At 45.3% G+C, this 15,254-nt stretch overlaps 1 protein-coding gene across 1 annotated transcript; it reads left to right on the forward strand.

Annotated features, from left to right (window-relative positions):
* The first annotated feature begins 364 nt into the window (after nt 1-364).
* On the forward strand, nt 365-10,095 carry LOC135398438 (THAP domain-containing protein 2-like). The gene is made up of 3 exons (XM_064629841.1): nt 365-501; nt 8,659-8,854; nt 9,712-10,095. Exons 1-3 carry the CDS (start codon nt 365-367, stop codon nt 10,093-10,095), a joined length of 717 nt encoding a protein of 238 aa, XP_064485911.1.
* The last annotated feature ends 5,159 nt before the right edge of the window (nt 10,096-15,254 follow it).

Here is a 15,254-nt window from a genome sequence, read left to right on the forward strand (position 1 = left end):
AAGCTGAGGCAAATGTTGCGTCACAGCTTGAGTAACGTGGCTTGGAGTGCCCCCGATTATTTTGGCTTCAACGTTAAAAGGAGGACATCGTGATCGCATATGCAACCATGCGAAGTTTTTCCCAACATGAAGACGTCACTAACTCTTACGTGTAAATCAAATGTTCATCGTGCTTCATTCATATTTATTCAACTCATACGTATTAGCAATCGATGCTACACAACTGACTTGTACGTGGTGCACGCAGTTGCTTATCAACCGGTCATTAAACTTTTCTTCACACCTACAGAAACAAAGATGATCGAATGAAAAAAGACGCGATAGCGAACAACACAGTCCCAAGCAGTCTGCTGAAAGCGCGAGCATGTACGTCTGGATCAAGATTGTAAATCTTCAGAAGAACTACGCTGATAAGACAGCACACCTGCTAGAACCCCCTATCACCGACGAAAACAAAAGCCAGGAGTACGGCCGTCGAAAAGCAGGCGGCATTAGGCTGCAGTAGGGATAGATTTGAGCCACTACGGCGTTAGCTGTATTAAGTATGGAAAATAAAAGACAGGAAAGCAGAACGATATATTTTCTTTACTTTTCTATTTTTTTTTCGTTGTCTGAAATTGTGCTTATTTTGAGAGATTTTGAGAGATGACTACAACAGAAAGTCGCCAGATAATCGCAAATCAAACAAAAACAGCAGAAAGTCATGATTTCTTAACTTTTTTTGTAGTTTCGAGGTGAACGACATATCTACAGTGTCTAAAAAATGCAGATGACATTGACAAGGCAACGAGCATTATTGTGGTCAGAAGAGAGCAGAATAATGTGTTGTAATACAAACCGGCCACGTGACCGCGTTTGCGCTTTCCTCGCTGGAGAGGCCCTGCGTTCGCGAGGAAGCCTGACATCCTATAGCCGTATCATAAATTGTCTTCAGGTATTAATAAGCCCCCCCCCCCAAAAAAAAAGAAAGAAAAGGAAAAGGAAAAAGGAGAGAGCGAGAAAGAAGAAACGAAACCGGCAGTCTATACAAACGGTGTGTTCAGCCACTCGGAGTTTCGGAATATACAGATCGGTTTTATAGTTCAGCGTCATGCGTGTGCGTGCATGGTTGTCCTACTTCCCTCATCTTACATGCGTATCCGTAGGTTCTCTGCACTGCCGAGCCTTCAAGCCATCAGCATTTTTTTCGTCTAGACGACACCATCTACGTCACCGTGACATATCCACGCCAACATTCACTCAACTTATAGATCTGTCGTGCCTCAAAATACCTTGTTTCTACAATCAAACTGAATGTTTGTTCGTTAGTCAATTTTAGTCAAATCTTTTATTTGTGTATGTCTCAAATTTTGCAACCATGTCATTTTTTAAGTTTCCTTTTTTTTTGTGCGCTATTTCATAAGTACGATTGTACATTCGGTCTACTCGAACGAGCCTCGAATTCTTCCGGGAGTCAGTATGGAAACACATGAGGATATACAGGTTGTCCTTTGTTAGGTGCCACAGTTATTAAAAATTTATGAGAGCCCCGGACGTGCCGTTTGGGCGCCTAACATACCTGGCCTCTCGGATATCTTTCCTAGCCGGTCTCATCAGTGTTCGATGGCTAACTAAAATGGTATTAGCTTCACTAATTTTCAAAGATAAGAGATTGACCGAATGACAACATTGAATCCCTTGGGGTCATTGACATTCTCTATGACCGACACATTGGTGTCTATAATTATGAACCTATCCTCGATAAACTTGGTTTGACAACCTTGGCATATCGTAGAACCTCAGATATCACATTTTCCTGTGCAAAGTAGTACATGTCGTCTTAAGCTGTCGTTGGTCCATTTTCTGTCATTTTAGTTCTTTCTTGTGTTTTCATCCTTCCTTCATCATCTTCACATAATGTTCCACGTGCAGTGGGGTAGGGTACGCATCTCCGCGGTGAAACACCCCATCTCATCGTCATCATTTATTGTTGTCTTTGTTGTGCCGTTCACTCCGACCACACCTTTATTTTATGTTTTGTTTGATTGCTCACAGTTTAGCAGATGATGCCAACAGACTTAGTAACAGCCATAATGTATACACGTTCGCTCTTTATTACAACCTCATCGATGTTAGTTCTCCTAACTGCTGTCAAGTTTTTAGTTGTTTATATCCTATACCCTTACCACGGATGTAACACACAAATCTTTGCTCCTCGTATTGTTATTTCTTGTTTGTCTTCTTTATCTGTTGTAGTCTCTTCTGCGGCGAGCCATTTCCCAAACCTGTGGGTGCGTGTGGCCTTGAACGTAGGCTTCGCCGCAACGCGTTCGTGCGGCGATGGAAGGCCCCTTTACAGATTCAAAATTTGGAACCCGAATGGAACCTTGAAGATGCCACTATTCATGCCCAAAAAATGCTCAAAAGTTTTGTCCTGGCAGAGGCAAGATACTATTAGAGGACGAATGCAAAGCGCTGCCAGCAGAATATGTAGCACGCGCTTTTCGTTCCAGAATACACAGGCTCTATGGGAGCCGTTTTAGGTGAAGCCTGCTTTACGTTTTGTCCCTAATTCTTGGGCATGTTCCCCTTGTTAACCGCCGCCACATTCATGACATGATGTTTCCTTATAAACGTGTGCACTCAATATTTGATTCCCCTTTTCTGTTAGGCCGCCTAAATTTTTGTCTCCCGCGTGCTACTCTGCGGAACCCCCCAAAGTTCGATGTCAACAACTGCTGTCCTAATGACTCAGAGAACGAGGAGCAGTCGCAACAAGGACGAAGACACAAGAAGACATACAAACAGATCATGTCACAAACAGTCACAGACAAACACATGTGACATACAGTCATGTACCAACAAGCCCATCAAGCTACTCTTGTCCTAATGACCCCCTCCCTTATGAAAAAAGTTTTCTAGATTGTATAGAGTTTGTAAACAAGAACATAGACTGAGAGCATTAATCCTGAATAGAGAGTGTATACAGCATTTATCTGGCTTCAATGTGGTTACTTTCAATAATTGGTGATAGAAACAGATACAAACTGGATACCAAATCTGAATAGAAGCTGGAAACGATATTTTATAGAAACAATATTATGTAGGAGTTGGAGAGCATATTGTATAGAAGCTGTATACAGGAACCATTCACGCTTGTATCCACTCTGTATATGGAACCCTAAATGTGGTGTGCCAGATCCCAATGCATGCAGCAATGAGAACGCTGTCATGTATTTGAAAATATAACTTTATTGTTTCAAAAAATGACTAGTGGTCCACAAATTATATGTAAAGTCCCACTCCACTCCATTCCACTCCAAATCACACACACACACAAAGATATGAATAAACAAACACAAATGGGAGGGAAAACTTGCACACGCACAAACTGTGTGTATTGTCATCAAGCAAGATAACTACCTATGGAGGTAGCCTCTTTTACACAAACTCTATCTTACATACCAGATAACAACGCTCCAAAGGGAGATTGCTTTTTGTACGTGCCATACCCTGCGAACAATCCTGAAACTCCGGAAGAGTCGCTACGGGGGTGCAGTACAGTCCTAGTGGGCTTACTAGAACTTGATATGCCACTCACCTTGATCATGATCAAAGAGCCGAGTCGCTGTAAGCCAGCGGCGACAGCACTCCACAGACCCAAATAATGACTGCTCACGGATGATATGTGCACGCAGCAGGCTCTCACTGCCCGAAAAATAGCCATGCTCCCAACATCTGGGCCACCAAAGGACAGCCGGCACCGGCGAATCCAAATTTGGAAGTTAATTTCCGAAATCAGCAATGCTAGTTGCTTCCGCTCTGCGCGTGCGTCCGGCAACGGCTCCAGGCACCTTCCGGTGGCCCAACCAACTGCTGGGAGCCCACATATTTGCGCAGCCCTACTCCACAGTAAAAGTGGAATATGGCATCGCAAAAAACAATGTTCTGCTGTCTAGACATCCCACAAGACGGACAACCGTCCGTGCGACATATCCGAAAACGGTGCAAACGTTCACGCAGTGGGAGGACACCATGGGCCAGCTTCCACTGGAGACTAGCGTGCCGTGCATCAAGCCAGCCAGCAGTGATACGCCGCCAGGCGAATTTCGTTGGCACTGCTGGCCTTGCGGGACCCGGTCGCATTTCCCTGTAGGCGGCGTAGAAATCACGGACGCTCCACAAGGAAATGTCTTCATCTGGGCATTCGACACGCAAGCGCCGCACGACAGCAACACAAGCACAAAAATAAGCAGGGAGTACTTCCGCCCTGGGACGAAGCTCGGGACTTTCGAGGAACCACCTCAAAGAGAGTACGCTATTGAAGCGCCAAGCACTTTTCTGGCACAGCCGGTACTCCCAAGCCGGTGATCACGGCTTCCGTGGAGTTGAGACCTACAGACACATACAACGGATCCGCCCCACAGAAAGCGGAACGCGCGTCGTGTGATAGCTGCTTGTATTACCGCTGGCGGGGATGAAACAGCCTCTAAAAACCACAAGCGACTGTAATACCATGCTGCTAACAGCCGTGCCCGAAACGTGATCGGCAGTTCAACAAACTTAAGTTCTCGCAGCACAGCACTACAGCGGCTGAATACTCGAGGCCAGTTGACAGCTGAGACCCCTGCACTGTCAAAAACAACTCCCAGGATTTTAACCTGAGGTCTTACAGGAACTTGAAACGGTGCAGCACAGGTTGGCTGAACATTTAAAAAGAGAGCGACACTTTTGGACCTATTCAATCTTGCCCCAGAAACTGTACCGTAGTCTTCAAACGCTTTCAACACTGGCTCTAGGGAACTCTCGCGCGGTAGTATGACGGAGACATCATCAGCGTACGCAAACACAGGCGGTGGGCATCTATTAGGTAGCCCTAGGATAACTGAGAGAGAACACAGCCTCCCGAGGAGAGGGTTGATGGCAAGGGCATCCTTGTCGGACACCACACGTAACGTCAAACGGAGACGATAGACCACCAGCTACGGAAACGACACTTTTTGCGCCTTTGTATAGCACCTCAACGAAGCGCACCCAACCATCGGCGAAACCATATGCCCTCAGTGTTGAAAATAGGTACGTGTGGCGCACACGATCGAATGCCTTCGAATGATCGAAGGAAGCCACCAGTGCTGCTGTGCGTGAACACATTATCCAATGGATGGCATCACGTAGCGCTATCCTGTGGAGGTCTGACGACCTGCCAGGGACCGAACACGCCTGGCACTGGTGTAGCACCTTTTCTAAGTGCGGCGAAACACGCAAAAGAAGTGCCTTGGCTAAGATTTTGTAGTCGCATGCCAATAGAGTGATAGGCCGGTATGCATCCGGGTCTCGTTTTCTGGACGGGTCCTTGCACAAGAGGGCAACAACTCCACTCTGCATGCTAGAATATAGCATTCCTCGGGACAAGCATAGATTAAATACCCGAGTCAAGGAGTTACCAATTACCCGCCAGAAACGTTTGTAGAACTCAACTGGGAGGCCATCAACGCCGGGACACTTTCCGTTCGGCATTGAGGAGACAGTTGCTAGAATCCCTTGTTGCGTGCGCGGCCCCGAGCCTACATGCTCTATCTTTTCCTCCGGCAGTGGGCACTCTCGGTTGATAACGGGCTCGTCGGGTGATGACTCCTCGTAAAGGGCCGCGCAATGCTCATGCATCGCTGCTTGAATGTCATCAGGTCCGGTTAGAAGTGAGCCGTCAGCTGACCGGAGCTCGGCTATACTCGAGCCCGGATTTCCTGCCACATAGCGCCGCAATAGCATGCGGGAGCAATAAGCTTCCGGACACCAGCGCTCGACGTTCCTTTGCGCTACGAACTTGCGCCAAGAGTGCATACGAAGAGACGCAAGGCGCCTTTGCACATCCTCTATCTCAAAGGCAGTATCACGGCTGCGAGAGCCAGGGTGGCGAAGAATAGCTAATACCTGCATGAGTGCATCTCTACACTGCTGATGTTCACGCGCACGCTGTCTTCCCCGAGACTGAAGACGGTGTGCTGCTCCCTGCTTCAAAGCCTTCCAGTGATCTGGCCCAAAATCGGGTGCGTAACACTGTTCCGATAGCCAATCTTGCATATCACTTTTAATTTCGGGATCCTCGAGCAAGGACACGTTCAGCCGCCAAAAACAACCACCAGATCGAAAATTGAGCAGGCCAGATAGGGACAAAAGAACGCCGTGATGATCTGTAAAATCTCCAGCAGGTCGGGTAGCACAACTAGAGATGAAGTCTGCCAAGCCTGGCGAGACATAAAATCTGTCTAGTCGGCTGTGGTGGCCACGTGTGTTAACCCAGGTGAACCCATATGCATTACCATGCACGTGGGACCAAGTATATATCATACACATCAGAAGAATGCCAACACTTCAGTGCTTTACCTTTACCTGTTATTCCAATATTTACTCTCCCTTCTATTGGAATTATGTATTTCAGAATCTTTTTTGTATTATTGAATTTTAATTTGGCAATCCTTTCACATGTCTTGTGATAGACAGGTTAGCAATTAAGCAGTGTTTATGTGCCTCTCACAACCTGCATCTTTATGCAAAAATACTCCAAAAGCTGTGAGACGACATAACTAGACAAAAACGTAGAGAACTCCGACTTAACATAAGAAAAATAACAAGGTTTACTCAGACGTGTCGTCCGTCATGCGACGGACATCATCAGTGCCAAACTGAATAATAGATTGCACAACCGGTCACTATTTAAGGAGATGGGAGTATTGTTCGGGGAGGGGTCACGGTTTTTGTTACAAACCGAGGGGTCACCGCGTATGTGCCAAGACTCTAGAAGCTTCCTGTGTCCCCATCTTTGTTCCCTCTTGTTATGTTAAGTTGGAGTTCTCTACTTTTTTGTCTGCATGTTTATGTCTGAGGCTGTTTTTGTGACAAGAGGGCAAGGGTGCCGACAACATGGCACATGTTCACAAAAATGCAGAACCAGAGAGACAAAAAAAAATTATAGCATAACACATCCCAATCAACACATTTTTTGCTGTGTCGTCTGTTCTACATTTGTTTTCGTTTTTTTCGTGTGTAGTTTCTGGATTTTAAACCCAAGAGCAGCTGATGTAGAGGATGCTGAGAACATGTGAAGCATACATTTGCTTATTCTCACATTATGCTGTAGGCAGTGTGAAATACAACTCAAAAGGAATTTAATGAGAGACAACTTGTCACCAAGATTAGTGTCGGAACATTGCAAAGGAAAAATAATTCTAAACCATAATGGATTCCTATCCCATTTAATGGTACAGCATCAGATGAAAGTTATTCAAATAATATTAAAGAAGTAACCGTGCAAATTATCAGTCAAACTGGAAAGCTGGCTGCAGTACACTACAATGTGTCACATGTAACAATACCAGTGTTTCCAAAACTGACACATATAAGCCTTAGGGAGGCCGCAATAGTCAAAGCGGGGGTTACACCACTTGGCGAAAAGAAAAAGCAGATGAAGTGAACGCAATATGCGACAAAACCAAGGAAACTATCTCGCTACAACTGCAATATATTGAAGTTGTTTTTAAAAAATAAAGTTCAGTTCAGCGCACAAACACTCGGGAATCGAGCTAACGTGCTTTCCGTCAGGTCCGTCGCATTATTTCTCACTGTGTCATGACGGACCCCCTAACCTACAGCATACGTCACTTGCGAGAGGAAAGATATCAGCTGTCATACACACAGCCGTCCCGAAAACTATGCCCATCTTCGTTGATGCACCCACGAATCCACAGGAAGACCGCCAGGGCTTTCCCACTCGGATTAAGTACCTGTACCTTGAACTGTAAACAGTTTGGTGTACACTCCAGAAAACAAGAACAGCTGATTTCCATTTCATGGGCGCGGCCATGCGAGCCGACAAGGACAGTTCAACAGAGGAGCAATTTTAGGTGAACGCGAATGTGGCGCTAGTGGTGGGGCGCAACAATTTCCACTTCAAATGACGTAAAACACCAAAAAGTGAGCAGAGAGGATGCATGCTTGCTCATTTGTCATTGTTTGGGCCTGCAATCCACATCAGGGTTCAGAAAGGCTTATAAACGCCGATGGCCGGCATAAGAAAAACGTGTTTGCAGTGGTTTTTGTCCCGTCGCGGTTCAAGCGAATATACCTTTTTTTCTGCTTCCTTCCTCTCTTTTCTTTCTTTTTTTTTCTTTATCGTTTTTTACTGTTGTCGATTCGTTCCGGAGCCCTAGCTTGGAAAGCTGCTCCTGTTTAGTATCGGTATAAATCGGAATGTGGGGGAAGAGGGAACAGTCCACCGCTCCTCGAGTTTTCACACTGATCTCTATAGTATATGGCTGGATCGCGCAAAGGCTGCGCCAGAGCGTGGTCACCGGCCGCCCTATTGGTGGGCCCAACACGTACTGTCCTCTGCATTTAGTTAAGCGCGACTGCCCGCGATTTTTTTGTTTCCTTTAAATTAGAGGGCATATCATGCCAGCTTGTTGCAGTTTTCAGTGCACTTCACGCACGGACAGACGAAAGGGGTTAACTTTTCACAGGTAAGCTATTTATTTTGAGGAAAAACAGTGTTTCTTCGTATCCCATGTATGTAACACTCGCGCTTGCTCGCACTGCTACTTCGCTAGTGCCATTAGGTACTAAGGAATTATATTTGGCTGCTCTATTTATGTATTTTCTACACAATGTGCTTGTGCTATACAGGTTCCCTCACAGTCGCCCAGCCGTGCTGAAGAAGTGGGTGCAGAAGATGCATCGCAAAAATTGGGCCCTATCTAAATCTTCGGTGCTCTGCAGCAGACACTTTGAGGAGGCCTGTTTCGATCGTACAGGGCAAACTGCGCGACTCAAGGGTGATGCTGTGCCTACAAAGTTTGACTTTCCACAGCACCTCCTGAAAGTAAACACAACAGTAACACATTAGGATTTGCTTGGGAACCTGTGGAGATGTGGGGTACCTGTGCAATGTGCAGCAGTTCTGAATGTGGTAGTTGATCCAACAAGCTCAGTATACAAGTCTTCAGAAGTGAAACATCAGTCAACATACATGACACAACAAAACTTATGCGACAAAATTTATGGTACAAAATAATTTACATTCCCTGCTAGGCTTTCTGTCATCATCTTTAAGGCCCATGACAATGCAAGAAATAGCTTGCTAACAAAATTCTGTTATATTGAGGTTCCACAACTTCTCAATTTTAGCTGGTGGTGATCACAACAGCTCTGAATTTGTGCACTGTGCTCTGGGTGTAAAGTCATGGAGACTTGTAAGACTTCTTTTTTTTTTTTTTTTGCGAACTCACATTGCACTTGCTGGACTGAACTGATACTACTACTTTTTGCTTTTATGGCTATTCGCAATGTAATTTTACATTCACTACCGAGAAATGCAGAGTCATGTCCCTGATTTGATTATTCAAACAGTCTTAGTATAAGGTCAGGGTCCTGTGGCGTAATATTCGAGCTTGTAGGAACCAATACATACTAGCTTGTCAGCGCCCTGTCACTTCTTTCGACATACTAGCTCGTTAGGTATTTCTCATGCAATGCAAAAATAAATAAATAAATAAATAATAATGAAGGAACAATAATAATTTCTAGGTTTTCACTGCAGTGCCCACGGACCTCCATCATGACCTCAGTTCCTGGCATGTGCAACAAATGTGGAAATAAATGCTGAATTTAACAAATGTTGTCACTTATCCAACATGAACAACAGCTTCTAAAAATAATTAATTAATCTTTCCATCACAGAGGGTACAGCCAAGAAAACCACCTCCAACAAGACATAACATAGAGGTAGAGCAGGACGTCAACCATGAGATTTCACAGCCAGGACTACCGTGGGCTGCAGGTCCTGGGGTCTTGTCACCTCAGCCAGTCCGATCCTCACATAACCTTGCTGCTGACCACACATACACAGTGCGAGAGAGTCCACGGACCTTAAAAAGGAAGATAGACATCACAGTTGAAGCACTGGACAACGTGAAAAAGAAGCTGAAATGCTCTGAAGAAAATGCCCGAAGACTGAAGAAAAAGGTACTCACTGCGGAGAGTGTTATAGAAGATCTCGAGAAGAAATCTCTCGTATCAAGTCAATGCACTGAGATGCTTCGTGGCACCTTGTCTGATGTGTAGCTAGATTTAGTACAGCTCACCCTGCAGAACAAAGGTGGAAAAAGTAAGCCGAGGGCAGTATCCCCAGTCACTGCGTAGCTTTGCGCTCACTCTCCAGTTTTATGGACAGCCATGGACAGCAGTTGGAAAGTGCCGAGCGCATACTTCTTTATCAACAGTTCGAGTGGACAAGAGAAGGCAAATCTCTTAACTCTCTGTCTACAGAAACTACATGAGACTGGCATTCTAGAAGCTGCTGTCGTGAGTGATGGTTTGGGCTCGAATCTCACAATGTTTCGAGAGCTTTGTGCAGACATTCTGCCCCCTCCCTCAGGCCGTGGTTTCCACACCCGTCAGATTCTTTTTGGAGGGTTCACATCATACTTGATGCCTGCCACATGCTCAAGCTTGTGCGCAATGCTTTTGGGACCATGCAAGCCCTCCAAGATAGCAATGGAGGGCAGATAAAGTGGAGCTTCATTGTACGCCTCCAGGAGCTCCAAAAGACAGAAGAGTTGCGGGCAGGCAACAAACTCAGGGCTGTACACATTGATTGGAGCAGCCAAAAGATGAAAGTCAACTTGGCTGCCCAGACACTCAATGCAAGCATCGCAGAGGCGCTGGAATTCTGTGATCAATACCTAAACATTGCAAGCGTTCAAGGGTGCGAAGCTGCAGTGAACTTCCTCAGAAGGTTCGACCGTCTTTTCGACATCCTGAACTCTCGCAATCCTCTGGCAAAGAACTTCAAGGCATCAATCCGATACGCAACCCGCCACCTTTGGATGTCATTCTTTAATGACATCGATGGTTATATAACCGCTCTAAAAGATGGATTTGGGAAGCTAGTTCTAGAATCTGCAAGAAAAACAGGATTCCTTGTATTCTTGATCAACATGAGAAGCCTTCAAAGTCTCTGCACTTGCCTTCTCTCTGGCGAAAATCCACACTTGAAGTACATGCTTACCTACAAGCTTTCACTAGATCACCTTCAGCTTTTCTTCTGTGCACTAAGAGGCAGAGGTGGGTGGAGCAATAATCCTACTGCAGGACACCTCATGGCTGGATACAAAAGACTGCTTGTACACCACCAAATAGAGCCATCAGCAGGAGGCAATTGTACAGCTCAAAACAGCACACATATACTTACAGTGACAACTGCAGCAGCATCAGAAGCCACCTCCCTTGATGAGCTTGATATCCAAGCCTCTCGATATTTTGGCACCTCTACAAGTAAAGGTGGAGACCACGACTATGCAAAGCACCAGGCGCTGGGCAACTCTCTGCCTTTGTTGAGGATGTCGTCGTGTACATTGCAGGGTACGTAGTGAAGTCAGTAACAAGGAGACGCCTCTCCTGCGCTGACTGCATTGATGCCCTGACAGACCCTTCAAGCAGTACCCTACTCCACCGCAAATCGCGTGGTGGGCTTGTGAAGCCATCCCAAAGCGTCGTTGCCATATGCAAGGTGACAGAAAAACTAGTTCGAGGAATGCTCCACATTTCGGAAATTTGCCGTCTACCATTCAGATCGGGCAGCTTCTCACAAGAGCTGTTTTACAGAACATCTTGTCCACATCTCTGAGACACGACGTTTTCCCTACCCTCTACGAGCACATGTTCGAGTGCTCTCCAGAAGAAAACCACGTCATTCGCCTCATAAAGCTTATAGCTAACTGCTATGGCAAGATTCGACTTCACCATCTTGCAAAGGAGCACACAGAAAACGTGAATGACAGACCACGACTACGAAAGAAGCTCTCAAGAATCACAGCATTCAACAATCAATGACAATGACTAATGGCCGTAGAAGTCGAGTGTTGCAATATTAATTTATAAATTCTACATGTCATGTTCGCAGTGATGTTACTGTGTAATTTTATTCAATCTGACTGGGTATCACTTTAAACAAGCCGTTTGTGAGGTAGGGTGGAAGTAAACTGCGGCGTTAACCTCGCAAGTGCAATCACTCTTGCAGAACTTGTTACGTCATGTGCTCTTCGTGCACAGCGCTTCGAATTTCTGTAACGAACTGCGCCGACAGCTGAACAACTGCAACACACTCGTAGAACACAATACGAATGCCAATAGATTATGGAAAAGGCAAAACGAGAACCATAACAGCGCCTAACGAACCACACAATAACAAACGAAAACCACACACAAACGAAACTACCTTACAATAACAAACAGTGCAAACCCTTTCTAAGCAAAAGGAATTAAATTTATAGGTTGTCATACACCAAATTCCTCTATTTTTATGTTTCCCGTGCACGTAACTAACGACACCATATTCGGAGTACAGGAAGCGGAGAAGACAAAGAACGTAATTACCATGAAAACTACAGACACACCGCCGAAGCACGGCAGGAATACACCAGCACACTGATTCCTAAGAAAGATGCGTGCTAATCAACAATGAGGAGCGTTTAAAGAGTAACAAATGCTCCAAATCGAATCGCTTCCCATTGTTTCCTATGCGAGCAGCCGGCGCCATTGGGCCTTCCAACATGGCGGCCGGTTGCCGCACCTCTGTCCCACGAGCCCCTCTCCTATGCGCGATACAGCCTTTATACATAGAGATCAGTGAGTTTTCACGGTGGCTCTGCCCCCCTCCCCCGAATTTTCGCTCTGAGGACCTCTTTGTATATGCCGCACTTCTCAATCTCGAACTCCATTGCCCGTATTCACCAGTCACACTTAGCCACTGGTTTAGTGACGTCTGGTTTAAGTTGATCACGTGATCTCTCCGGCTCTGAAGCCCTTTGACCACAACGCATGCGCATTATTCACATTGTCACAGGATGGTTGAGGGGAGGGATAAATTAGCAGACGACGGAAGAGCCGCGAAGAGGATGACGGCCGTTTTTCGTTCTTTCTTTTTCTTTTTTGTTACGAGGTTGATAAACAAAATCAGGCGGCGCTGGCGCTGCTACAGGTGGTTGCGGGATGGTGTGTGGGTAGCCGGCGGTTAAGCCTGCCTTTGTGTTTGTTAATATGATCGCTAAAACAATGTACAAAGAGCGCGTTTGCCATGTTATAGAAGAGGCAGGAGTACGTATTCTCGTGGTGGCGATCCTTGTACTTTTGTGTTCGGTCGTTGATTGTGGTCGCGTATAATAAGTGCACCTCCATGGACCATCGCTTGTTTATCGTTTGCTGTGCGGCCTGTGTGGTGAATTGCAACGATCAAGATAGCCTTTCGATCGCTGGGGCATGTCACTAGCGTGTTTTACGCTTTCAAGTCTGGTGTCATGCGCGTAGCGTGTGTGCAGGCGCACCATCACGGTAGGCTGCCTGTAAGTAAACAACAATAACATTGATGCAAGGGTGGCCATATCCTGCATCGCACTCCCACACGCATAATTTTTATAGTGTTATTGTTTCAAGAAATTGACGTGGTACTTTACAAGGTATCACAAATCTGCAACGCATTAAAGCATCGCTTCGCCGGCTGCGTTTGTTCGGGCGCACGACGGAAAACGAACGGTGCAGTCCTGCTCACATCCGCGTCCTCTGCGCGTGTGTGTGCGTGTTCGCGCTGTTTTCGTTGTGTTACCCAGGGTGCCCCTGCCTGTGAGTTGTGTGGAAGTTTCCAGTGTCATGACCTCCTGTCCTATCAGTGCGGTGCTATGGTTAATTGTGACCCCCTTTATCTGCGCATCTCTGCATATGACATTCCTGTACAAATCATCAAGGACTGAATTGATTTATTCTGTTCAGCAAACAAAGACTGGCTGTGCTGTGACTGTCACTTGCTGGAACTTAATATAATGGGAATGTACACACTTGGCCTACAGTCATATATTGAGCGCACTTGACATAATAGATTCCATACCTGCAAAAATAAAAGGACACACTTTAGTGTCGTTACAACAGATCCGAGCCATTCAGAATTTGTTGTTTATTGAGACCACACACACAAAATACAAACAATCTTCTCTTTGCTGTTAAAATGGATAAAATATCTCGTACAGAAGGTCTTATTTGTCTCAATAATGGTGTTTCAAGTGTGGAGCAAACATACAATGGACTAAGGCAAACACATACAACAACAGCTGCAACATCAGCTACAAGCAAATCCGTGCTGCTATTTGCATTGTGCTTGCTTGTTCAGAGTCATATTATTGAGGAAACACTTTTACATACCTGGTCAGGGACTTATGTATTTTTCTGCACTCATTCTTTATAAGCTCCTCTTGACTTCATCCTGGCGTTGTAAACAACCTCACTTCCATTATCATTGCACCATTACATGCCAAACAATCACCACCACCAATGCCTAAAAACTCCCCACAGCTGATGCCATGCTATAATATGCCAGCTGATGCTTTTAATTTAGGCTTTTTGTTCAGAAAGAATTTCTATGGTGATGCAGTTGCAGTTACCACTTCACTTTGACACAGATAGCTGAACTTTGACAGTAAAATCACATGAGAGGTCCGTGTGACCCCTGCTTCTCCTTTGACCAGGCAGCTCTGAGAACTGCCACTGTCCAATTGTGCAAATTAAGGTATTGCAAATTACATCAGCAGCTCTTTACAGCGTTCTTGAGGATTTTCTTTTTTAGCTTTTAAGTCATGCTATAGTTCTCTGACTGTTCCCAGTTTTCTACACTGTCCTGTATTGCGGCCAACCTGAAATACAGATGGTAATGCTCTGAAAAATTTGTGCATGTGCCCCATGCATTTGTGCACTGCGTAGTTACGCAATTATAAACTGCACAGCTGTGTGCTGAGAGATTGTGCTATTTCTTGAGAAACAACACCGTGGAATATCAAAGCAAACAGCAACACTGATCATTGTCTGCTAGCTTTCTGTATTGATACGTAATGGACAGTAAGTAGAAGGCTGCAATGGACAAATGAAGACAATGCAAATAACCTCATATAAAGAAAAGAATGAAACTTGAAATCGGATGCATCTTATCTACAATGTGCTGCTATTATTTTTATGGAAATACAGGATTGTATATCTTTCTTCCACATTTTCTGTAATCTTTTGAGACACCTTGGCAGTTGTAACTTTGCAAAAGCCGACATATTCATTCAGCTGCGTCGGCACAAAGCTACACAACCAGACAGTATATTAGTGTAGTGAACGCGGTGTACTGCATCATCAAGGACAAAGTCTGAGAGCAGAAATGTGGGACATTGCTTAATATGCAGAAATATAATATA

This window comes from Ornithodoros turicata, chromosome 6, assembly GCF_037126465.1.
Source record: "Ornithodoros turicata isolate Travis chromosome 6, ASM3712646v1, whole genome shotgun sequence".
Lineage (NCBI taxonomy): Eukaryota > Metazoa > Arthropoda > Arachnida > Ixodida > Argasidae > Ornithodoros > Ornithodoros turicata.

Bases quoted from the DNA above. Each gene is read 5' to 3' on its own strand.
- LOC135398438 (XM_064629841.1), top strand. From the start codon at position 365: ATGTACGTCTGGATCAAGATTGTAAATCTTCAGAAGAACTACGCTGAT. The intron at 502-8,658 runs GTAGGGATAGAT...TGTGCTATACAG, and splicing joins GCAGGCGGCATTAGGCTGCA to GTTCCCTCACAGTCGCCCAG. The intron at 8,855-9,711 runs GTAAACACAACA...TTTCCATCACAG, and splicing joins TTCCACAGCACCTCCTGAAA to AGGGTACAGCCAAGAAAACC.